Source organism: Pteropus vampyrus, unplaced genomic scaffold (genome assembly GCF_000151845.1).
Source record: "Pteropus vampyrus isolate Shadow unplaced genomic scaffold, Pvam_2.0 Scaffold383, whole genome shotgun sequence".
NCBI lineage: Eukaryota > Metazoa > Chordata > Mammalia > Chiroptera > Pteropodidae > Pteropus > Pteropus vampyrus.
Window position 1 is genome coordinate 1,250,026 of NW_011889164.1, and position 26,381 is coordinate 1,276,406.

General features: G+C 34.1%; 1 protein-coding gene across 1 annotated transcript in view; it reads left to right on the top strand.

The window, feature by feature from the left end:
• The window catches only part of RGS7 (regulator of G protein signaling 7), a 500,731-nt gene that overhangs the window by 411,271 nt on the left and 63,079 nt on the right, over positions 1 to 26,381 (top strand). Inside the window, exons 5-7 of the mRNA XM_011380007.1 lie at positions 12,339 to 12,403; positions 13,261 to 13,337; positions 13,444 to 13,525. Coding sequence (XP_011378309.1) covers positions 12,339 to 12,403; positions 13,261 to 13,337; positions 13,444 to 13,525 — 224 coding nt within the window. The remainder of the gene's footprint in view (positions 1 to 12,338; positions 12,404 to 13,260; positions 13,338 to 13,443; positions 13,526 to 26,381) is intronic.

Below are 26,381 nucleotides of genomic sequence, written 5' to 3' on the forward strand. Positions count from 1 at the left end.
ACTAAAACACTCAACCAATGGTCCTCTCTGTAGTATCTCACTTGAAAAACAATTAACATTTTATATAAAATCCATACCCAAAAGGCTTTCGAAGGATATTTCACTTATAAAAGTACTTATTATAATTTTCTTTTAAGTACAAACTTCTCCAGTGAACTTAAAGAACAATATATGCAATAATTCCATAAATTACTGTCCCTTTGTAGTTAACACAGCACCGTCTCCAGTTCATCACCTCCTATAATCCTAATCTAAGTCTTGTGGAGTGGATGCACCAGATATTTTTATCCTTATTAGAAAGCGAGCAATTGGGGCCTCAGAGAGATTAATATCACAGTTAATGAAGGCTACCAGAGTCTCAAATCTCAAAACTCACGGACCACTGCCCTTTCCACTACATTCCATGGCCTCTCCTAGGGTGTTTATGAATTCGTCTTACACACTGATGATCAGGAAATCAGAGAATAGGCATATAGTATGAGTCTACTGTACTGAGTAATCTAGCCAGTAATGTGAAATGTCAGACTCATCCTTCTGGTTATATTATTATTTTATATCATTCTGCCTATATCACTCACCTTTTATCTGAGAAAGCAAGACAAGAGAGTAGGGAGACATCAAGTTTGTGTATTCATAAATATCATTCATGATTATTTTAATCCAGATTCAATGAACTCAGATTAGTCATTCATCTGGAAGTTACACAGCCAGCCCTTTGGAATTGTCTAGTATTCGTTTTTGTATTCCTACTGGATGATTTACTGAGGTACCCTTGGAAAAAGTGCTGATTCTCATAACCTATTGCTTTGCTGGACAAATTTAAATAAGTGAAAGAAAAATTAATGATGCAATATTATGTGAAATTTACTAGATAGTTACTATTTTAGAAATGGTGGTTCAAGAATGTCATGATAAAAGCTAAATTTTTCATTATGCTACATTTAAAAATAGATATAGTATTGGTTTAAGTTCTACTAAATTCTATAAGCGAAAGAGGTAATAATATCACATATGAGAAAAACAAAAAGTTAAGAGTTACTATATATAACAAGCTGAATCCCTGAGACATTTGTAATTATCTTTGTTATTATATAAAATGTTCACTTTAATTGCTACTAGTTATAAAAAATAATCACAGGGATATAAAGTAAAGCATAATGAATATAGTCAACAATATTGTAATAATATTGTATGATGTCAGATGAGTACCAGACTTAGTGGGATGATCACTTTGTAAGGTATATAAATGTCTAACCACTATGTTGTATACCTGAAACTAATATAATACTGTATATATATATTGTAATTGAAAAATAAAAATAAATAAAATTATAAAGTTTAAAAACTAAGTTAAATTTGAAAAAAAAAGAAAGAAAAGAAAGCAAAACTAGAATAGAATAAATTATTAGGACAGCGTGGAAATTAGTGGATGGTGCCACACATCATTCATTTGAAAGATGTACTTTTTCCAGAATCAATAGAATTTAGCCAAATAAAAAAGAAGATGGTGATATCAAACTTATAATTTATTTTCTCCAAAATTAAGACTTTACAGAATTGGATGAAAATTTTACTAATCTTGTTAATGATCTCAATATTGATACATGTTGGTGAGAGATATGAGTAAGTCTTGGGAGGGCAGAGAAGGGCGTACTCTATCTTGGATCAAGATTTCTTAGGCTTAAACATAGCATTAAAAGAAATAGTTTTATGCCTTTCTTTGGTTTTGTCCCTGACCTAGATTTCATAAAGCAGCACAGACTCTCTGGAACATTTGGGGAGCAAGCTTAAGAACAGATGGGAGAATAGTTTGATATCAGGCAGCGTGATACCACCAACTTTGTTCTTCTTTCTCAAGATTACTGTGGCTATTCGGGATCTTTCGTGTCAAATCTAAAATAAATAAATAAATAAAAATAAACAAATAAAACAGAAAACAGACTCATAGATACAGAGAATAAATTGATGGTTACCAGATAGGAGGGTTTTGGGGGGCCATATGAAAAAGGTGAAAAAAGATTAAGCAGTACAAATTGCCAGGTATAAAAATAGTCATGGAGATGTAAAGTACAGCATAAGGAATATAGTCAATAATATTGTAATAACTGCATATGGTGCCAGGTGGGTACTAGACTTATCCGGCAGTTACTTCATAAGTTATAAAAATGTCTAACCACTGTGCTGTAAACCTGAAACTATATAATATTAAATGTCAACTGTAATTGAAAAATAAAATTAAAAAAAAAAGAATAGAGGGGAGAAACTGGGAGTAGAGCAAAAGCGTATCCTTGAAGGATTGTTGCTGCACCTGGCCAAAAACTGGAATGGAAAACCCAGGATTATCAGCATCTTTCTCTAACTCAACTTCACTATTGTAGTGCATTATTCCAAAACAAGTGAGCAAATGCCAAAGGAAACTAGAAATAAGAAAGGTACCCACAAGACTAATATCTCTTCTGTTTGAAGGATTTCGGCTGTAATAAAATGGTTTTGGTAAATTTGGGTTTAAAAAAAAATTATGCCAAGACTAAGACAAGAACTTTCTCTGAATTCCCTCAAGGATCTAAATAATTGTGATAAAAATAGCTTCCAAATGAAATGTGAATACTATAATTAATTTAAAGAAGCTAAAATAGAGCAAACAATAAATTCTAGTCACTAAATAATTAGGAAGACAGGAGGAAGTGAAAATGTGTTAATTTCATCATCCTCTGTGGAGGAAAGCATTAGGCAGTGTTTAATTTCTGAGATTAAAATTTAAGAAATATATATTTAAGCATTTGTTTAAATACACGAGAATGGACACTAATGGAATTGTACCAAGTTTTATTACTTCTAAATTACTAAAGTAGGAATTAAAGAATACTCTGTGGAACATAAGGTAGAAAACAAAGGAAATGCAATCATGCAGACAGAGAGAGAGAGAGAGAGAGAGCAAGCAAGAGATGAGAAAAGGAATACCAAACAATAACTGTTACAAAGGTAAATATAAATATTGACATTTGTCTATAAAAACACAAGTAGCTTTAGGTTAGATCATAAATAAAATCTAACAATATGTATCTGCAAGAAAAACAAGGGAAACGAGCTGTCTCTTTCAGTTATAATAAATGGTGAGGCGATATATACCAACCAAATACAAGTAGAAAATAAAATTAAGGGTTGCAATACAGATCAAGTGAAAAATAATTCAATATAAAAAGTATTAAATGGAGCCAAATTAATGAAGGAGGCAATCCATATAAATCTTTACATTATAATCTATGATATGAAAACTGTTGGAAATAAAAGAAAACAGGTACAGAAACATAATGAAAAGTGTTAGACTATAATACTCCTCTCTCAAGCTAGACTGACAAAAATTCAAGATTGGCATTAAGGTGAGGTTATTCATTCATTGCTGGTAAAGTATAACAGGTAGAAACTTGACAGTGTCTTCTAACATTTAAACTGTGCCAGTCACATAAACCCTTGATACCAATTCCAGGTACACATGCTAATTGAAACCTTCCCTGAATTGTTATTTGTCATAGGGAAGAGAGAGAGAGAGAAACAGAGACATAGAGACAGAGAGAGAAAGAAGGAAGGGAGGAAGGGAGGGAGAGAAAGGAGGAGGAAGGGAGGGAAGGTGGAAAGAAGGAAGAAAGGAAGGAAGGAAGGAAGGAAGGAAGGAAGGAAGGAAGGAAGGAAGGAAGGAAGGAAGGAAGGAAGGAAGGAAGGAAGAAAGACAGGCAGGATTTAATAATAAGTATATGTCTAAATAACATGCTACATTCATAGAATAGACTGCAGTAGTTAAGAGAAACAATCTATACCTATAGTAAACAGCCTAGGTAAATCTCAATAATGTTATGTTGAGTAAAAAATGTAGGTTGCAGAATATGTACTGTGGAGGATATATATGTAAATAGATATAGCTATAGAATATATATAGATAATATTTTGATATTGACATAGATATATTATATATAATATTTAAAACTAAATCAGTGTTTGCTAAAATATATTCAATATCGTTTGTGTCACTTATTAAATTTCTTCCCCAAAGCCTAAGAAGAATATATTTTCTATGTATATATCTAATTTTAATTTTTATATTTAATATATAAATGAGCCTTAAGTTTAATAAGAAAAAGTCAAATCCCCCAACAGAAATGGCTAATTCACAACAAAAGAAATAATCAAATGGTCAATTAATATTCATTGATGTTTTCACTCAACAAATACGTTTTGAGCATCTGCTATGTGCCAAGTACTGTTCTAGGCAGGAGGGTACAGTGGTGAACAAAACAAGCAAAATCTCTGTGCTCTTGAAGCTTACATTCTAGTGGGAGTTGTAGAGGGAGATAATAAGTTAATAAGCTAACCGCGTAAATGAATACATAAATTGTATGTTAAGAGGTAAGAAGTTGTGTAGAGGAAGAGGATGGGAAGGGGCTAGAAAGGGTCTGGAGGGACAGATTTCTGAAAGAATGGCCATTCAGCTCTGAAGGCAGAGCCAGAGATTTCCTGAAAGAGGTACGGGAGCAAAGGTCTGAAGGGGACGGAGATGCATGGTTCGGACAGAGCCGGAAAGCCATGGGACCTGAGGTCAGAGGGTAATGTGATGAGCAAGCAAGAACTTTGGCTTTTACCTGGAGGCAAGTGAGATGGGAAGCAGTTAAAAAAAAAAAAATTAAGAGTTTGAACACAGGGACACTAATTTCTCTCTGAACAAAGTAACTGCTTTGTTGAAAATAGACTCTCTAGAGTTGGAGAGGGTATAAGACCCACCAATGTCTAAACTTTGTGGTGTTCAGTTGTAATGCTCATACTCCCAGGTTTGGCAATAATGCTTTTAGGAAATTAGCCCTTTCTAAAAAATTAAGATACATACATACACACATACATACATCTACACATACACACACATATATTTGCAGGAGTATTAGTGTATAATCACAAAATGATGGATATAATTCAAGTGTCCAACAGTAAGGGTTCATTTAAATAAATCATGCATCTCAGCAATAGATTATCATGAAAGAACTTTTAAGAATATTACAGAACAGCACTTATTGATATGAAAGTTACACAAATGCCATGTGATTTCACTTACATGTGGAATCTAAAGAATAAAGTAAACAAACAAAACAGAAATAAACTCGTAGAGAATATTTTGGTAGTTACTAGATGGGAGAGGGGTTGTGGGGGGTAGGTACAAAAGGGGAAAGGATTAAGAAGTACAAATTGGTAGTTACAAAATAGTCATAAGGATGTAAAGTATAGTATAAGGAATATAGTCAATAACATAGTAATAACTGTGTGGAGTCAGGTGGGTACTAGACTTACCGGAGTGATCACTTTGTAAGATATATAAATGTCTAATCACCTTGTTGTACACCTGAAACTAATATAATATTATATGCCAACTATAATTGAAAAATAAAAAAAGATATTTAAAAAAGAGAAAAGTTAGTCACAGTATATCAAAAGAAAAAGTTTATAAGATAACATATGTAGTATAGTTTGAGCATATTTTAATTAATATGTTCAGATAAATTCTTTTTTTAATTTAGTTTCAAGTATATAGTACATTGGTTAGATATCTATATAGTTCATAAAACGATCCCCCCAGTTGCTCCCTCCCTCCCCTGATCCTCCACTAGCCAACGTATTAATGGTAACTGCAGTCTCAATGCCATGCTTCCCATCCCCGTGATCATCCATTAGCTACTAATTTGTACTTATTTAGCCCTTCATCCCATTCTCCCAGCCCCTCAAACTCCTCTCCCCTCTGTCCGACACCAAATTGTCCACTATATTTGTGAGTCTATTTTTGATTAGTTTGTTCTTTTTATTCTTTAGATTCTGCATATAAGTGAAATCATATAGTGTTTATCTTTCTCTGTTTGATTTAAATACCGTCTAAGTCCACCAAAGTAATATGTTTTTCCATTCCCTTCCTTTTCATATGTAGGGGTGTAGTTTTCTTATCCTTTTAGCCACTCTATCTTTTGGTTGGAGCACTTAATTCTTTTCCATTTAAGGTACTTATTGATAGGAATGTAGTTGTTACCATTCTTTATTTCTGTTTTTGATACATGCTTTTTCTTCTTAAAGAAGTCCCTCAAACATTTCTGTATTACTGGCTTGGTGGTGATAAATTCCTTTAGCTTATTTTTGTCTGGGAAGCTTTTTATCTGTCCTTCAACTTTGCTGGATGATAGCTTTGCTGGATAAATTATTCTTGGTTTTAGATCCTGGGTCTCCATCCTGTTGAATATTTTTTGCTAAGCCCTTCTGTCCCGCATAGTTTCTTTTGAGAAATCAGCTGACAGTCTTATGGGTTTTCCCTTATATGTAATTATTTGTTTCTTGCTTGCTGCTTTTAATATTCTTCCTTCGTATTTAAACTTTTGGCATTTTAATTATGATGTGTCTTGGTGTGGGCCTTTTTGGATCCCTGATTTTTGGAACTCTCTGAGCTTCCTGGAGTTTTACGTCCATTTCCTTCACCAAGTTAGAGAAGTTTTTCCATCATTTCTTCAAACAGCTGTTCAATATCTCGAGTTTCTTCAGTTATGCCTATCAGGCAAATATTTGGAGCCTTAATAATGTCCCATATCCTCTTTTAATTATTGTTATAGTCTTGGCATATTTTTTCTTGCCATTCTGGTTGAGTGTCCTGGTTGGCTTTTCTGTCCTCTAAAAAGGGCATTTTATCCTTTTCTTTATTCACTTTGTTTATTCCATTTAATATACTTCTCATCTCAGATAATGTGTTCTTCATTTCAGACTGGTTTCCTTTTATAATTTCCATTTACATTTTTATCTCTTTGTTGGAGTTGTCTACACTTCCCAAAAGTTCATTGAGCATCTTTATAACTAATGTTTTGAACTCGACATCTGTTAGATTAATTGACTCCATTATATCTGGAGCTCTGTTCTGTTCTGTCATATGGTTTCTGCTTCTTTGTATTCCCGTTTTGGCTGCCTTTCCATGTTTGTTTCTATGTATTAAGCAAAGCTCCTCAGTCTCCCAGTCTTATTAGTATGGATTTGTGTAGAAGGTGTCCAGTGGCACATTCCTGAAAGCGTTCAGCTGAAGGCCAAACTTAGCCCCAGCCTGTGTCCCTCCAGGACCACCTGTTAAGATTCAGCAAACAATCTACAGATGTTGTGCTTATAGTTGCCTCAAAAGGCCACACCAGAAACCGAGGTCAGCTGCCTCCAGTGTGAGTCCAGATGCTGTCAGCAAGAAGCACCTGACTTGCTGAGGCTATATCAGGATGTGGCTTGGGTGGGGCTGAAAGGTGGAGGAGGCAGGGTTTCATGGAGTCCTCTGGGCGGAGAGTCTCAGCTATGGCGGTGCTGTATCCACACGCTGGGAGGGGAGAGGGCTTAACAGGGAACAGTGGATACTGCTGACACTTCTGTACATACTGAGTTCCGCCTTGGCCCTCACTCCGATAACATCTCCTTGTAAGTCCCTGGGGCCCCCTGCGCACAGCCAAATCGGCACTGATGCTCAGAGCGAGTAGGCCCGTCACCACGAAAATCCGCTCATGGACACGGCCCCTTTAAGAGGCGTCTGCCACTGCCGCAGCCTCCGTCTCACTCAGTCGCTCAGGACCGGGCAGCCCCATGTTCTCCCCCCGTCCTACCTTCTGCCATTTCAGGGTGATTTCCTGGACTTCTCCCTAGTTGTATGGCTTGTTCATCTAGATCCCAGGTGATTTTTACTTGCTACTGCTCCTTGTTTCCGTCACAACTTTGATTTGGTCACCAGAGGGATGAACAGAGACTCTATTATCTACGCCATTTTTTTCTCAGATTCTTGATAAAGATACAGATATTCATGTATATGTTAGTGGATGTATATAGAAAGGAAAAATTCAGATTGTTCACCAAAATAATGAAGTGAGATTACAATAGAGAGAAGTGATTTTTTTTACTTTAATATTTATATTTTCTACATTGAACTTTTACAATGGAAGATTGAGGGTTTTAAAAATTAAATTTCAATTCTGAGGTAAAAAATTTGTACACATCATTTTGAATGGCAATATAATATCTCTGAATGAATATGCATGGTTTTCTTGCCCATTCCTCATTGTGTTCCCATATTCCATATCGTGGATCCTTAAATCTCTCTGTCTTTTGTGTTATCTCGTTGGGTTATATTCCCAGAAGAGCAACCACTGGAACAATGGCCATGAATGTTTTAAGGTTTATTTCTCATTGTCAAAACCCTTTCTAAGAAGTTTTCCCTTTTTACATGCCCACTGGCTGTGCTATTTTATTCTACAATTGACAGAATAGGTTATTCTCACTCTGTAACATCATTGCTGTTTTAATGAGTGGAAAGAGATATTTGTAACAAGATGTTAAAATGGAAATCCAGCCAAAGTGTTAAGTGGATCAAGACCAGATATGAAAGTGCTGTGCTAGATTGACATACAAATTACCATGGTAGTTGCTATCAGCTCACATTGAGGGCTATGACAGGTAAGATGTCAGCTTGAAGACTGATTCTGTAGCTGTCGGTATGTTGGAAGTCATCACCCAACCAGCCCAGAGTGGGAGGGATGGGTGGTGGAAAAGTGCCCCTCACATCAAGCCCAGTGACAGAGACGTCAAGGGGCTTCTTGACAGGAGTCACCTACTCCTGGAGCCATGATGGACTATGAACTTTCAGGCCTTGCAATGGAATTATAACAGGCAAGAGATTGGTTGTCTAGCCATGTATGGAGGAGCTGGAAGGGATGTGGCTGTGTTCTGTGGCCTTGGTTCAGGGAAACAGTGCATGAATGTTCCTCTTAGTCATGGTCTAAGCCATGGTGAGAGACAGTCTGGTCCTTGAGGGCAGTCTGGAGGGGTAGACAGCATTGTAGAGAGAGATGACAGGTATAGCCCAAGCGGGGGCACTGCAGATGACAGATCCCCAGCAGTGGAGAAGGAGCGGTTCTCTAAAGCATCACAAAAATACCATGAGAAATATAATAAGCTCTAAACCTCTGCCAAGTACAGAGACGAGCAACACTAGATCATTGCAGTGGTATCAGTCAAGTAAGCACGTCAGCGACCCTCTCCCCTCTCTATCCTTCCAGTAGACACCTTGGTTAGCAGGATGTATTAGTGGGTACAGGAGAACAAGGAGGAGAAAGGAGCCACTCATGCTTCTTTACCCACAGAAGCTGAGGGAAAGGGAAAGGCCTCAAGACTTTAAACCAACTTTGGTGTTTCAACTATTACTTGGGATGGACATTCCTGTTACGAAATGGGGACTCTGAATTACCCGAGGGTGACAGACAAGACTGTGGCAGCTGCTTAAGTTTTTATTCAGAGACAAGAGAAAATTTTTCCACAAAGTAAACTTTAAAAAATAAAAAAGAGTTGCATTATGACAATATGTGATACATTTGTGTTACTTTGGTTATAAGGTGGGTATTTTTCAAATATTTATTTCACATTTGTATTTGTAGTTTTTATGAATTATAATAATAGCTTGTCCATACTTAGGTATTGATTGGGATCTTAGTGATTTTCTCACTGATTTCTGTGATACAAGTCTGAACAATTTTGTCATGAACTATTCAGTCTGTATAATAGACTACCTTCCAGAGCTTCATGAAATTAAATAGAAAAAAGTAATGCCAGCCTTCACTTTCTACTCAGTTATACATGTGATCCAGAAACTTTGACTTTCCACAATTCTCAGTCGTATTTAAGCCAAATCCCTTGCCTTTACCACACAGCTATTTCAGCCGAAGTAGAACTTTAAGCCTTTTCAAACTTTCTTCCCGTTAGCTATATAGCCATCTAGTAAATTACTTGTTTGTTTGATCCTTGTCTCATTATAGTCTCCCAGAAAACTACTGCAGAGAGATATATTTAAACCTGAAATTGAAATTAAACCTTTGATAATAGAAAACATCTTAACTAGAACTCCAGAAATGGTAGGGGTTTTTTAAAGTTGTTATTTTCAATATTTTGGTAGCACAGAGAAAATTCAAGGGTTGTGTTAAAAACGATTCACAGTTTGTACGTGGGCCTAGATCTATGCATAACACTGTAGAGAGCACCGTTAGTACCTAAATAATTGGGGATCAGTAGAAAAACACTTAGCTTGAATCATAGTTTTAACTATGCCTAACTATTTTCATGTTTTTCTGTCTTTGATAAATTGGGAAATTTCCTAGAATTAAAACCTTTTTTCATCTATTTGGACCTTCTTCCTTACCCACGTCCTGCCCAATGTTGATGTTCTCTACAAATAAAGAACAAAAGTGTCATCTGCACCTGTCAACATACTGTACTGTGTCTAAACAAGCTTGAAGAGGTTTGGGACCTTCCAGCCATGACTGTATTGGCTCAGCTTTCAGCAGTGTTCAGAGTGCTCCCTACTCTGCTGGCTCAGCCTTTCCTTTTTTTTTTCTCATTACCAAAGAGACTATAGAAATTTAACTTCTAAATAACTCCTTCTGAAAAGATCCTACTCATTTGTTCATTCACTCACTCATCCAACGAATACATGTGAAACGATGACTGTCTGCCTGGTGCTGCCTGTCCATGCCTTCACTTCGTTTTTCAGAGAACTAGAGAAAATGTACTGTTGGGCACCTCTATTAAAGGATGCATAACTTCTTAGTGAAGAGTCAGCCAAAAAATAATCACCTTCTTTTTGCTTCGATTCATTAGTTTACCTAATGAGTTGAGAAATATATTTTCCGAAAGGGGTCTTATTTTGAAAAGAACAAAGGTTAAATGACCAGAATCAGTAAAGCAAGTAGAGGCTGATGCAAGAGGAAAGATGAAGGAAGACTGACTGATGGGGCACTTATCTGGGGCTCGAAATCTGATTAAAGGTAATTGTACAAGAAAGCTGAAATTATTGAATTCGATATTTAAATAGATTCAATTTTTCTCTCATAAAGAATACCCTCAGGGGTATTCACATACACTACAATATTTTTTACCAACTGCTGAGAACATTTCAGATATTTTGTTAAGATCACAGTGGCCTCTATAGTAAGAGTTTCTTCAAGAGTGAGCACAACTGTGGCAATCAGAATATGAGCACATCAGGTCATTTTTGTTTTTGAAGTTTGACTTTTACTAATTTGGGAAATCGGTAATAGTGAAAATCAGTAATTTTGAAAATTACTGTTTGAAAATGACTAATATTAATAGAAAAAATAAAATTACCATGGCAGTTTGTAGAAAGATGTGTTCTCAAATTATATCTTTGGGTCTTAGTGTTTGTAGTAAGAACCGTGGTTGCCTCTCTCCTCTGCCTTGACCTTCAAACAGGAAACTTTAGAAGGCAGACGTTGAACAAATAGCATCAATGTTTGCAGTGGTCTCGTGTTTTCTGTGTGAGGTATTTCCACAGTGACATTAGCTAGACTTTATTATGAAAAATCAAGGGTGGTACGGTTTAGTACAGAGATGATATTTATAAGGCATATTAAGAGCTAGCCTTACAAAAAGCAATAGCTGATAGTTCTCATCCAGTAAATTCATTCAGCATCTAGAATAGATACACCATATTTTTCGAATATCATATATTATGAGAAAAATGGCAATGGATATTGATATTATTATAAGAGTCACTGATATTCTTGAAATAACAAAAAATTTGACTGCTGGATGGCCACGCTCTTGTCATCGTCCTCCCTCCCTCTGTCAACCATCTGTAAATCTGCTTCTCAGATGGACTTTCGCTGGCAGGCAAGAAGACTGAGTCCTCAGGAAAATGGAATTAATTGGTAGTTGTATTGTAGTTAAGTAAGATGTTCTACTCTCCTCTCTGCTGGTGACAAAGCAATTGATTGATGATTGGTCCTTAAGAAATGACACAACGATGCCAAGAAGCCTTCCATTTACATTAATAGATTCTTTCAGTTGACAGTAGAATACATAAATAATTGAATATGCCAACCATTATCCCCTCTTCATGCAATTCCACTTCACAAAACAGTGTTATTTGTACATCCACATGTTTAAGTTCATATGATGTCTTATTTAAAAGGCTTTATCTTTTTCCTTTCATTTTTTGAGGAAGCTAAAATTATGACCACTACTTCATAAAAATAAAGAAATGGTTGCCAAGTTTCTAAAAGTTTATTTTCTTATAGCACCTTTAAGACCACTATGTTTGAATTTCAGTAATAACGTTACAAATTATTTATTTTGCCTTAAAAAATGATAAAGAAAATTACAATTTCAGCTTGGAAAAAAAATGACAAAGACAAGCATGTCTTGATTTGCTATACTGTATTTTTATTTTTAGTGCCTCAATGTTAATAAGCAGGAAAAAAAATAATTGCTTTTCTTTATTATTATTATTCCAGCGGTTTACCTCTGCAAGAGAACAATGCAGAACAAGGCAAGGCTGGAGCTAGCAGACTATGAAGCCGTAAGTACTAAGGACTTTCTGGCAAAGAAAGTTGTAAAATGAACAGGAATAAGTCCCACGGTCATTTGTGGGCACTCTGTTAACTTTCTGCATTCATGAGTTTAAGAATCAGATTTCCAACGGATCAGGCAGCAGAGTGACTTAATACATCTCTGACTTGCTCACTTTCTCACATCATTCTCACTGAGGGCAGTGAAATCCTAAATACATAGACTCAAAATAGAAGGAGGAAGGATAGCCTATTTGCAGAAATTAACTTAAGTGTAAAAACTTTAGATATATACTTACATATAATGAAGATATACAAACAGAATTAAAGAGCATTTATATTGGGAAAATGGTTTTTGTAAAACTTTCAGGTTGGTCACCATCAGAAGATAAAATTAATCTGATGTCATTAGGTCAGACAATTGCTATGTTTTGATTTACTTGTTGGGAGACCCTGTGTAGACATGAATAGTAGGCTGCCAAGGGTTTACATTATTGTTAAGAATTGGATAGACTGAATTGGTAGTAGAAACATATTACTTTCCAGTTTCTCAGTAAAGTGGGCACAGAAAAATCCAATGAACTAGTCTTGAGCACTTTTTTATACAAAGTAATTTTAGTATTTTAGATTTTTAGTTGTGTTCTCTAAAGTCAATTCTTTATAAAAATTAATATTTAATATATTTCCCTGTTTTCTTAATGACTATTCACATGAAGATCACTGTATTCGGTGAGCATGACTTATCATTCAGAACCAGAGTACACTTAGGACCTGGGAAATTCTATACTGTTTTCTTGATAAATCTTATGGTAGGGAGTAGTGGAGATGAACACCAGCATGTTTTTTTTACCTGTGGTGTATTTTTTAGGAGAGCCTGGCTAGGCTGCAGAGAGCATTTGCCCGGAAGTGGGAGTTCATTTTTATGCAAGCCGAAGCACAAGCAAAGTGAGTCCTTGTGAGTTTTTTCGAAAATTTATTCAAGCCGTGGCCTTTTGTTCAGGGAGGCACTACAATTAACACTACTTATTATTCTTTGTCACAATGTTGACAGAGTGGACAAGAAGAGAGACAAGATTGAAAGGAAGATCCTTGATAGCCAGGAGAGGGCGTTCTGGGATGTACACCGACCTGTGGTAAGCCAACGGGCCAACATGGTCTCAAATTCATAGTCTCAGCCTTTAGAAAGTGAGTAATGCCCTGAGAAACTGAGAGAAGAATGTGTTATCGCATCGTTCTTCCCAAAGTTCTGGTGAATTAAGAAAAATCGCCACTTTCATGTAAGAAGACCAGAGTTCAGTAATGTAATATTTAATTTATAAAACTAAGCATTTTCCACCATGACATCATTTGCTTACTCACTCTCAGCATTTGAGTGTTTACTTTCATACACTCGAAAGAAAAAAGAATACAACAAAGCAGTTTTGCTTGGCTTACGATTTACATTTTTCTGGATTTATAATAAAACTATAAGTCGAAATGTCCCTTCCCTAATTTTTCTTTCTAAAAAACTAATAATAACCTGTGTTGTATGTCGGCTTTCAGGAACAAACATTTTAGGTGGTTCAGACTCAAATCGGCTTGTACTTTTAATGATGTAACTGATCATTGGATCTACATATAATAACTTAGCTGTTTTTCCTTCCACAATAATGTTAAACTATGTGTCTTAGAGTAACAAATAACAAATATCTTTGACTAATGCCAGAAAACTTTGTATAAGGCATTGAACAATGTTTATGAACATTCATAAGAAAGTCTGTCTAATCTCATATATATTTTTTTTCTATTTTGACGCTGCATCTTTGTCTTTTATATATTCCTTTATACAGACAAGGCATTAGAGAATAATATTTGCATAAATATTATTAGAATAAATAACAGGTTCACAACATCAGCCAAATCAAGATTATTAAGAATATCTTAAAATTGTCTTCTCAACTACCTTCAGGTCCTGACCAAAATATATCTGTCTTCCAAAAGTTTGTTTTTATACATTGCATTTCAGTTTTAGATAATAATGCAATTGTTAAAATCTTTATTGAGTTTTTTCACTTTTGAATTTGCAAAAGATTAGAACTGAGATTTAACTGGCTTTTCTGCTCAAAATTCAGGTTGAGTTTTATTGCAAACAGTGAAAAAGAATTATGAAGCCACATGCTTAAGTATTGCAAGGATATGAAGCAGGATTTTTGCTCACTTTTTAAATTTTATTTTATTAGTTTAAAGTATACAGTACATTGGTTAGACATTTATATAGTTTATAAAACGATCCCCCTAATTGCTCTTTCTCTCCTCTGGCTCTCCACCTAGCCATTACATTAATGCCGACTGCTTTCCCTATGTTGTGCTCCCCATCCCCGTGACCAACTATCAACTACTAATTTGTACTTCTTTAATCTTTCACCCCATTCTCCCAGCCCCCCAACTTCGCTCTCCTCGAACCATCACCAAATTGTCCTCTATATTTGTGAGTCTGTTTTTGATTAATTTTAAACGCTCTCTAGAAACTGGTCAATACATTGTCCCCGTGATTAATTTTAAACGCTCTCTAGAAACTGGTCAATACATTGTCTCCATGCCCCTGAACCTCTGGTGGCCCATCTCTAGCTTCCATTAGCTATGACGGCCTGCATTCTGGCAACCCAAGAAGACTTACTCCATGCCGGCAGCCCTACACTGCCCACATCCATTTCATAGCAAACATTCATGCTCTCATAGTACACAACTTAATGTTGTCAATAGGTTCTGTGACTTTGAGTGAAACAATGTATAACAAAGCCAATTCTGCCAGAGCCTAAGTGAGAGTTGAGTTCATAGGGCATCTCGTCAATGATATAATGAAACAAACTTGAATGAAACGTTATTTGAAGACCTGTTGTAAATCGATCTCACCTCAACACACCTCCCTGCTCCATTACCTGACTTACTCAGCCAGTCTCTTGCTCTCCAGCTGTGCCCTGCTGCAAGCAGAACCTGTTCACAGTTGTGTTTTGTTCTAACCACTGAGAGTCAGGCTCTTGTCCTCTGTGTCTCTTCACAGCAAGGAGTACATATGAGTGCTCTCCAAGGGGTCCTCTCCTGCACCCCTCACTAGGCTTCTGACTGGAAAGTCATGTCAAGGAGTGCTTGGAAAAAGAAACCACTCTATAGCCATCAGCTCCATCCCCTGATTCAACCGTAGATGCCTATGAGGGGTTTTCTATCACTTGAAATGAACATATTATACAATACTTGGTCATCACTTATTCTCTAGAAAAAAAAAATGAGCTTCAGTTTATCTGTGTGCCTCTGAGGCTCTAGTCTACAGGCCATAGTAGCCATACGGTGCTGCCTTGCTTCTTGTTTTTAGAGTTCTGTGTCCTTAGTGAGGGTTAATTTACAAAGATGATGCTGGTAGGAACAGTAGCAGCAGGACACTCTTAGAAGAGCTTTCAATGTCTGTTTTCAAAGAAAAACACAGAAACTGTATCTATATTTATTCGTTGGCTGTAGTGTTAACTAAGCAATGATAAGAAGAACTTTCTAAGATAATCATTCCTCAAAAAAAAAAAGTGATATAAAAACAGTATGTGACAATTTCTGAGGATGGCTACACTTTTGTGTTTATATCTAGAAATCAATTCTGCAGCTATTGTAATGAATTCTAAATCAATATATTTAGAGCTGAAATCTTGTATCCCATAGTCAAAGTTTTAACAGCTATTTCTATCACTGAGTTTCAGCCTATTCTGACTATGACAGTAACAAAAGACTCTTTCTACCCTGTGGTAGTCATCTTATAAAATTTAAATGTCTTTCAAACAGGGTCATTGAAGCCAAATTTTACTTACTGACACCAAGTTATTTTTATCTGAGCAACCTAGAATCCTAGAATATGTATAGGAAAATATCAGACAAAATCTCTGACAGTCCAGAGGTTTAATCTGGGATGTGTGGGGCTTACCATTGCACATCACACCTCACATATAGATGTGTCAGTGTATGACAGACTGTTCAGTTGTCATTATGTTGGCCAATGACCAGTGGCCAAAGGCAATGGGGAGAGCTGTGGCAGAGTAGGAAGTACATGGTCTTTGCAGTCGAGTAAACATGAGCCCATAATTTACTAAGCCCATCTTGGAAAAATATTTACCTCTTCTGAGTCTTGGAAGCCTCATTTATAAGGTGGAAATATACTTACCTTGCAATATTGATGTAAATATTAAATGGGATCATATTAAAGACAGCTGGAATATCACTGGACATGTGGAAGACAATAAATGTTCAACTTCCTTTGTGAGGAAATGCAGAGAGGAACGTGAAAAGGATAGCACAAGCAAACTGAACGACAGATCAAGCAAATACAATACCTGCATTGTCACTTTCACCAATGTCTACCCATCTAGCAGAACACAATCAAGGAGAATCAGAACCTTCCTTTTTAGTTCCTAGGTCACAACCAAAATAACTCAGACCATCCCCCCGGCAGTCTCCCTGCTTCTTCAGCCTCATCATTCATTTGCATATACATTACATAATGGGAGCTGACCTTGACTCACCAAGGTTGTCATTATGGTGTTGACTCATCTTGCCTTTCATAACAGGCATGTTTCCCTCACCACTGGCCCATGTGGCTGCTGCTCACCGACAGCAGTTACTGATGTTGAGGCAGCTAATCGTGGGCTCTCTCTCTTGGTATCTAACTTTATTTTTTAATTCTTTATTTCCCCTATACTGCTATTTTTATTTAGGCCTTTATTCTGAAACTTGGAGTCTGTTTCCTAGATTTAGGAAATACAAGAAATACACCAACGTGGACTTCCTCAGTGTACCTAGAACTTCCACTGTACCTAGAACAAGTCTGTTTGTGTGAACTCTCCTTTTCAAAGAAATTATCTCCTACCCACTTATGGAACTTTTTGAACTGTATAGGGTACAGCCTTTGTCTCCAACATTTTTATTTAAGTGTGTTAGTACTGGAGCCATCTGCTAATGCAACGACTAATCACTATTTCCTTCAAAGGCCATATCTAACCTCATAAAACAGAGCAAACCTCAGCATGCCACCCTTCCTACAACATGGAACATCATATAATAATACCATTAATTCTGTACTCATATGTGCCATGCATTGTTCTAAGGTCAAGCATAAAAAGTTGCTTATAACATAGTCCTTGATTTCTAAAATTCACATCCAGTGAAAGCATTTTATGACATACTCACTAACTTAATAAGATAGGTATGACTGCACCATTTGTTTTCTTGGGCAAAATGCAGATGCTCATAGTATTTACATGACTTGCCCATATAAACACAGCTAGTAGTGGCAGAGCCAGGAATGGAACCAGCATAACTTCTAATGCACAGCTTAATTCACAAAGGAAGGGGAGCTCCAGTCAAATAAAACACCCATAGCAAAAGTGAGATCCTAACTTTACTCATCCATCCTGCAAAAAAAAAGGGATGAATCCTTAGATAGCAATATTCCACATGTGATATAGCTATGTTTACAGCATCTTGTTATAGGTACATTTTTCTTGTGTATTTTACTCACAATTTTTTAATATTCTTCTTTAATTTCTTTTGCTGTTTTCAAAAGCCCAGCATTCTTGGCATCTTTCAGACATTGTAGGCCACACATCCCTTATTTAGGGGAACCCAACACCCCAGTCAAGGATGGTTACACAAATGCAAAATAAAGGGCAAGTTTCAACAGTGTTGCCCTAATAAGTACTATTTCCTATACTTAGAATAATCCTGTGCAATTTACATGCTTTTTATTTCAAGAAGGATCTAAAATTTTTATAAAGATATAAATATATATCTAGTTTATATCTAGTAAAAATATATCTAGTTTACATAAATCATTAGTAGATGAAAGAAATCAGAGAGTGTACCATTATTTTTATTTTAGTTTTGAAAAAGACGATAAAAATATGAAATAACTACTAAAAGTTTAAAAGTCTAGAAATTGATATTCCCATTAAAATAAGTTCTTTATTCAAATTTCACAAATTGATAACACAATGTAATATAAAGACTTTTAAGTAATAATTATATTTTCTTAGATTGATTTACTTTCATCAATATATAAATTATTTTTGTTTTCAAAATTTAGAAATGGAGTTATCATAACAGTATTATTTATTGAATTTTTAAATTTTATTTTGTCTTGCATGATCCCACTGTTAAACCTTTCAAAAACTATAACAGAGAACAGTTCATCCTTACTATACTTTTATTTATTTAAGTAAAGGTGATCTGCTATATTATATTTTGTTCCATTTGCTTTGATTCGATCTGGTTTGACTTTGGCATTTATTTAATCAAAAATAGATTGAAACCCATTAGCCAGAAATGTAGTAGAAAAAAGAAAATCTAAAAAAGTAACTGAGAATTTTTAAAGTATATTTTAAGATTTTACTGTGAAATTTATATTACTTGAATTTATAGAGATGTAGAAAATATATGTAATATAATTTTTACTTTTTAAAAATCATGAGGTCACTTAAAACTGTATAATCATTCTGTTGCACATAATACCTTTATGAAGTAAATTTAACTTCTCTAAGCATGTTCATGTTTACTCTAGGAAAAAATGCTGGTAACACTGACAAAGACTCTTCAGTTGTCCAGGACTCCAGATAGAATTGCCAAAAAATAACTCTTCAAGAAAGTAGTGGAAGAAATACACTAAATAATAGTAAACGTCAAAAATAACTTGGGATTAAGGTTGATATGTGTATTTAATGTTTCAATATTTTTATGAAGCCTCTTCAAGGACTAATTAATTAATTAGCCTTGTATTAATGTAAAATTAATTTGTATTAATAGAATTTTACCAACTAGTTAAATTGAAGTAAAATTTGTGCTTGTCACAGTGCTAAAAGGACTCAATTCTGGAGTTTGCGCCCAGTTCTAAAAATCATACTTTATTTTTTAAATGTGGCTGAACTTAAGAGGGACAAAGTGAAAAACAACAACAACAAAATTGTGAAATTATTAAAGAGATTAGTGACCCTGAAGATAAGAATATGTATCTTCGTATTTTGGAAATGTTATTAGGTTGAGTTGAAATGAAACTTATTCTTATATCCCATGTTGGGTTCTATAAAACCAATGTAAAAATAACTGAAAAATAAAATCTTAATATTAAAACCTTCTAATACTCAGAACTATCTAAAGATTATTGTCAACCTTTAATAATAAAGTGATTAATTCAAGTATAGACTAGAAATCATTAGCCAGAAATATGATGGAGGAAAATAGTCATTGGATAAAGAGTAAGATTAGTAATTTTTAGAGGCCCTTCCAACACTAAAACAACAAGAATTAGATCAACTTCTTTATTTCCCAAGTTTTTTAGTTTAGAGTTGATGAATGCAAACATTTACACAAATACTTCATGAGTAAAAATACTCAAGTGGAGAAGTAGAAATTTACCTCATTAGAATATTCAAAATAAAAATGATAATCCTTGAATTCTTCCTGATTTAAAGTCAAGCAAATCCTAAATATAAAATAGAAAAATTAGTTATAATTTACTTTTACTTTCACATAAAATGTTGTATTATCTTAGCATTTTTAAAATTATTTTCCAGCTTTATTGAGATATAATTGATATAATATATAATTTTAAGATTGACAATACGATGATTTGATATATGTATATATTGTGAAGCGATTACCACATTTACATAACATCCATCATTTCACATAGTTACAATTTTTTTCTTATAATGACAACTTTTAAGATCTACTCTCTTAGCAACTTTCAAACATACGGTACAGTGTTGTTAACTAGAGTCACCAGGCTGCACATCACACCCCAGAACTCATCTTATAACTGAGAGTTTATACTTTTAGACCACCTTCACCTAGTTTGCCGACCATCTACCTCTGCCTCCTGCCAATCTGTTCTGTTTCTATAAGTTTGGCTCTTTTAGATTTCACATATAAGTAAAATCATACAATATTTGTCTTTCTCTGTCTGACTTATTTCACTTAGCATAATACCTTCAGGTTACAAGTTTATCTATGGTTTCACAAATAGGATTTCCTTTTTATGGCTGAATATATGTATTCATATATATATATTTATGATTTATGAATATATATCTATCATGTTTTCTTTATTCATTCATCTGTTGGTGAGCACTTAGGTTCTTTCCAGACACTTTGGATATTTCCATGTCTTGGCTATTGTAAATAATGCTGCAAATAAACATGTGGATACAGATATCTCTGAGATAGTGATTTTATCGTTTTTGACTATATACCCAGAAATGGAATTGCATCTGATAGTTCTATTTTTAATATTTTGAGGAACCTCCACACTGTTTTAATAGTGGCTGCACCAATTTACAATCTCACAAACAGTGTACATGGTTTCCCTTTTCTCCACATTCTCACAAGCATTTGTTCTCTTTTTATATTTTTGATAGTAGCTACTCTAACAGGCATAATGTAATATCTTATTCTGGTTTTGATTTGCATTTCCCTGATAATTAATTATGTTGAGCATGAACTCATGAACTTGCTGGCCATTTGAATATTTTCTTGTCTATGCAGGTCCTCTGCCCACTTTTTAATCAGATTATTTGCTGTGGTTTTGTTTGTCTGTGGTTTTTGTTTTTTGTGTTATTATTATTATTATTTTTTTTTTTTTTTTTTTTTGCTATGGAGTATATGTATTGGATAGTAACCTCTTATCGAATATAAGGTTTGCAAATATCTTCTCCTATTCTTAGGTTGCCTTTTATTTTGTTGATTTTTTTTTTTATACAGAAATTTTTAGTTTGATGTAGCCTCACTTGTTTGTTTTTGCTTTTGTTGCTTGTGTTTTAGATGTCATAGCCAGAAAATCTTCGCCAATGTTAATGTCAGGAACATTTTCCTTATGTTTTATTCTACAAATTTTATGGTTTTAGATCTTACTTTTAAACTTTTAATCCATTTTGAGTTAATTATTACAAATACTAAAAGATAAAGTTCTAGTTTTATTCTTTTACATGTGAACATCTGATTTTCCTAGCATCATTCATTGAAGACAGTCTTTTCTACACTGACTATTCTTGACTCCCTTGTCTAGTATTAGTCAACCACGTATGCGTGAGTTTATTTCTGGGCTGTTGATTCTCTTGGTCTATGTGTCAATTTTTATGCTAATATCATACTGTTTTGATTGCCATAGCTTTGAACTATATTTTGTTCTTTCTCAGGATTGCTTTGGCTATTTGGAGCTTTTTGTGGTTCCATACAAATTTTAAAATAGTTTTTTTTTTTCTATTTCTGTTAAAAATGGTTTGAGAATATTATAGACATTGCTTTGAATCCATAAATGACTTTGGGTAAAATGTACTATATACTATATAAATTCTTCCAATGCATTAACATAGAATATCTTTCCATTTGTATTTTCAATTTTTTTCTCAATGTCTTATAGTTTTCAATGTACAGATCTTTTCCCTCCTTGATTAAATTTATTCTTAAATATTTTATCGTTTTTGATGCTGTCATAAATGAGATTTTAGATTTTTTTCAGATAATTTTTTGTTCGTATATAGAAACACTACTGATTTTTGTATGTTGATTTTACATTCTGCTACTTTACTGAATATGTTGATCTAACAGTTTTTTGATGAGGTCTTTAGAATTTTCTGTATATAAAATCATCTTACCTGCAAACAGATAATTTTGTCTTCCTTTCTGATTTGGGTTTCTTTTTTATTTTTTCTTGCCTAATTTCTGTGCCTAGGACTTCCAAGTGCATATTAGCATTTAATAGTGGTTTGATTAACATTAACTTCAGAGCACTTGTCTTAATATTTGTCAGACCATGAATCTTTGAAGAGCAGAAAGTCTATCTTTAAATTCCCCATCCTGTGTCATTTTGTAAGATACAACTCAGTGCAAAATTTTGAATCTGAGCAATTGAGAAATTGTGAAAATAAGGAATTTGCAAAGAATTTCCCTAAAAATTGGTTGCAGATTTGGAGTAGTGAGTTTGTTTTAGGGCATGCTTAGTGTGACTTGATATCCCAGTAGAGAGAGGTCATGTCAATAGATGTAGATGTGGAACCCAAGTTTCAGGGATGTTTGGGGCTATTTAATTAACTTGAAATTCATTAGGGTAAAAGTGACAGTTGAAGCCCTAAGGCAAGATCAGTTTGTCAGAGGAAAGCATGGGAGTCAGAGAGGATTGGGTACCCATTTGAAAAGTCTCTTATCTTTCTTCATCCTTAATATAGTTCATAACTCCAGAAAAATTTATACTCCCTATACATTTTTTTTGTTTTAAAATAAATCAGTATGGAGTAGTCTGGTAAAGCAAGTGTATGTGTGTGTATGTGTGTAAAAATTCATTAAATGTCAAGTTTAATGGTATCTGAAGAGGTGGTAGATTTGAATAAGACTTTTAAAAAGTTCCATAAGATTCCAACTTCGAAAATCTATTGGATTAAATCTAATTGACCTTGACTAAACCCAATAGTAGAAAGGAGCGATGAGGTTCTTAAAATAAAATCATCATGAAAATAAAACTCACTATGAAGTTCAGTGAACTGGCCCTTCAAAATAGAATAGCTCTGATATTCTGGGTCCATGGGATAAAGGGCAATCAAGTTGTTCCCCACAGTTCCACTGTGGACCCAGTTTATATTCTTTGTACAGTCATTGTTTTTATTTTGTTTTGTTTTTCAGCTTTATTAAGGTATAATTACAAATAAAAGTATAAGATATTTAAAGTATATAACATGATGATTTGATATACAAATACACTGTGAAAGAATTCCCATCACTCAATTAACACTGACTTCGATAGTTAATCCAAAATGCTGTAGTGTAGGAAACCTAGGCCAATTTAATTCTCAGCACATTTAGATGTGTGCACTGAGAAGCAGAGTTGGCCATGTAGAATGAGTCACCCTACTCTCACCTTGAAGCACTAGAGTTATAGTTTAAACATTGAGGGAACATTATTGTACCACAAACTATAAAACACAAGACCACAATTACAAATATTCCTGCAGATATACTATGAGAAGCACCAACTAGGCACATTTTTGTTGGGGAAGATGGGAACCTGGCATAAGGTTGAGGCACAGGTATTTTTAAAACTTTTACAAATTATTGATTTATATTCAATTTGTTATTTTCACTAACTTGTTATATTCATGATTTTATTTAATTTACTCCAGATATTTATTTGTCACACAAAAAAACCTCAATTCAGTTTATTTCATGTTTAGGTTCAAAAGGAAGGAAGGAAGGAAGGAAGGAAGGAAGGAAGGAAGGAAGGAAGGAAGGAAGGAAGGAAGGAAGGAAAGAAGGAAGGAAAAAAGAAATAGAAAGAAAAAATAGACAACAGTAAAGAAAAAAAGGTAGATATTAATCCAATTATATCACTAACCACTTTAAAAACCAATGCTCTAAATATAGCGAATAAAAGACAGAGCCTGTCAGAGTAAATAAAAATAAGACCCAACTGTATATTAAGAAATTCACCTTAAGTATAAAGATATAGACTAAAAGAGATGAAGAAAGTAAAGAGATTCCAACACTAGTGAAAAGACAAGGAGTAGCTATATTAATTTCAGACAAACCCAATTTCAGAGCATAGAAAATTATCAGAGATAAAGAAAAACATTATATAGTGATAAAGAGGTTAATTCCTCATGAAGACATACAATTCTTAATGTGTGCACAACCGATCATTAAGAGTATCAAAATACAAGACAAAACCTGATAGAACTAAAAGGAAAAATAGATAAATACACCATTATAGTTGAAGATTTCAACACTCCTCATCAGTAATAGACAAGTCCAGCAGGCAGAAAATCACAAAGGACATAATTGAACTGAGCAGCACTATCAATCAACTGGATCTAATTAATGTCATAGACTATTTCTTCCAACAACAGCAGAATCCACATTATTCTCAATTCCCATGGAACCCTCACCAAGAGAGACTATATACTGGACCATAAAACACATGTAAATAAATTTAAAAGAATTTTAAAAGAAATCATGTGAAGTAACTTTCCAGACCACAATGAAATTAAACTAGATATTGGTAACAGAAAGGTAAAAAAAAAAACTATAAATAGTTAAAGTTAAGCTACATACTTCTAAGTAACAAGAATCAAATAAAAAGTATCAAGAGTGATTTTAAATATTTCAAACTAAATAAAAATACACATTATCAAAATTAGTGGTTGCAGTAGAGGGAAATTTATAGCATTGAAAACACATTTTAAAAATCTAAAATTAATAATCTAAACTTTTAGATTAGTAAACTAGAAAAATAGAGCTAATTAAATTAAAAGTAAGCAGAATAAAAGAAATAATAAAAATTAGATCAGATATCGATAAAAGTGAAAACAGAAAACCAATAAAGAAAACAATAACACCAAAAGCTAGCTTTATGAAAAAAATCAATAAAGTTGATAACCTCTACCCAGATTCAGTAAGAAAAAAGAAAACATGAATTACTACTATCAGATATAAAAGAGGGACCATTATTACTAATTCCATGGCCATTAAAAAGATAAGAAAGGAATATTCTAATTACCACGCTTTTAGTTATTCCACAATTTAAAAAAATCATTTAAAATAAAAAGGACTATTCTAAGCAAATCTATGCCCACAAATATTAAAACTTAGATGCAATAAACCAATGGGTTTTATTTTATTTTTTACTTTTTCAATTAGAGTTGACATTCAATAATATTTTATATTAGTTTCAGGTGTACATAGTAGTGATACATTTATATAATTTACTAAGTGATGCCTCCGATTAGTCTAGTAACCACCTGGCACTACATATGCAAAGTTATTACAATATTATTGACTATATTCCCTATGCCATACTTCACATCCCCATCACTGTTTTATAACTACTAATTTGTACTTCTTTATTCCTTCACCTTCTTCATCCTGCCCTGAAACTCCCGCTTCCCTCTGGCAATCATCAGTTTGTTCTTTGTAGCTGTGAGTTTGTTTCCATTTTGTTTGTTTGTTTCTTTTGTTCCTTAAATTTTACATATGAGTGAAATTATATGGTATTTGTCTTTCTCTGTCTGACTTATTTCACTCAGCATAACACTCTCTAGGTCCACCCATGTCATTGCAAATGGTAAGATTTTATTCTTTTTTATGGCTGAGTAACATTCCATTTTATATATACATGTACCACCTCTTCTTTACCCAATCATCTATTGATGGGCATTTAAGTTGCTTCCATATCTTGGCTATTGTAAATAGTGCTGCAGTGAACATAGGGTTGCATATATCCTTTCAAATTAGTGTTTTGGTTTTCTTTGCATAAATACCCAGAAGTAGTATTGCTGGGTCATGAGATAGTTCAATTTTTAATTTTTGAGGAATCTCCAAACTCTTTTCCATAGTGGAAAAATTGGCTGTACCAATTTGTAATCCTACCAACAGTGCATGAGGACTCCCTTTTCTTCACATCCTCACCAACCCTTGTATTAAGATTTATTAATGATAGCTATTCTGACAGATTTGAGGTAATATCTTGTTGTGGTTTTAATTTGCATTTCCTTGGTGATTAGCGATGTTGAACATACTTTAATATGTCTATTGGCCATCTGTGTGTCCTCTTTGGAGAAATATCTATTCAGGTACTTTGCCCATTTTTTAATTAGATTGTTTGTTAGTTAGTTAGTTTGTTTGTTTTTGATGTCAAGTTGTATGAGTTCTTTATAAATTTTTGGATATTAACACCTTATCAGATGTATCATTGGCAAATGTCTTCTCATACTCAGTAGGTTGTTTCTTTGTTTTGTTGATGCATTTCTTTGCTGTGCAAAAACTTTTTAGTTTGATGCAGTCCTATTTGTTTACTTTTACTTTTCTTTCTCTTGCACAAAGATATATCAGAAAAAAATATATTACTAAGAGCAATGTCAGAGAGTTACTGCCTATGTTTTCTTCTAGAAGTTTTATGATTTTGGGTCTTACATTTAAGTCTTTTATCCATCTCGAGTT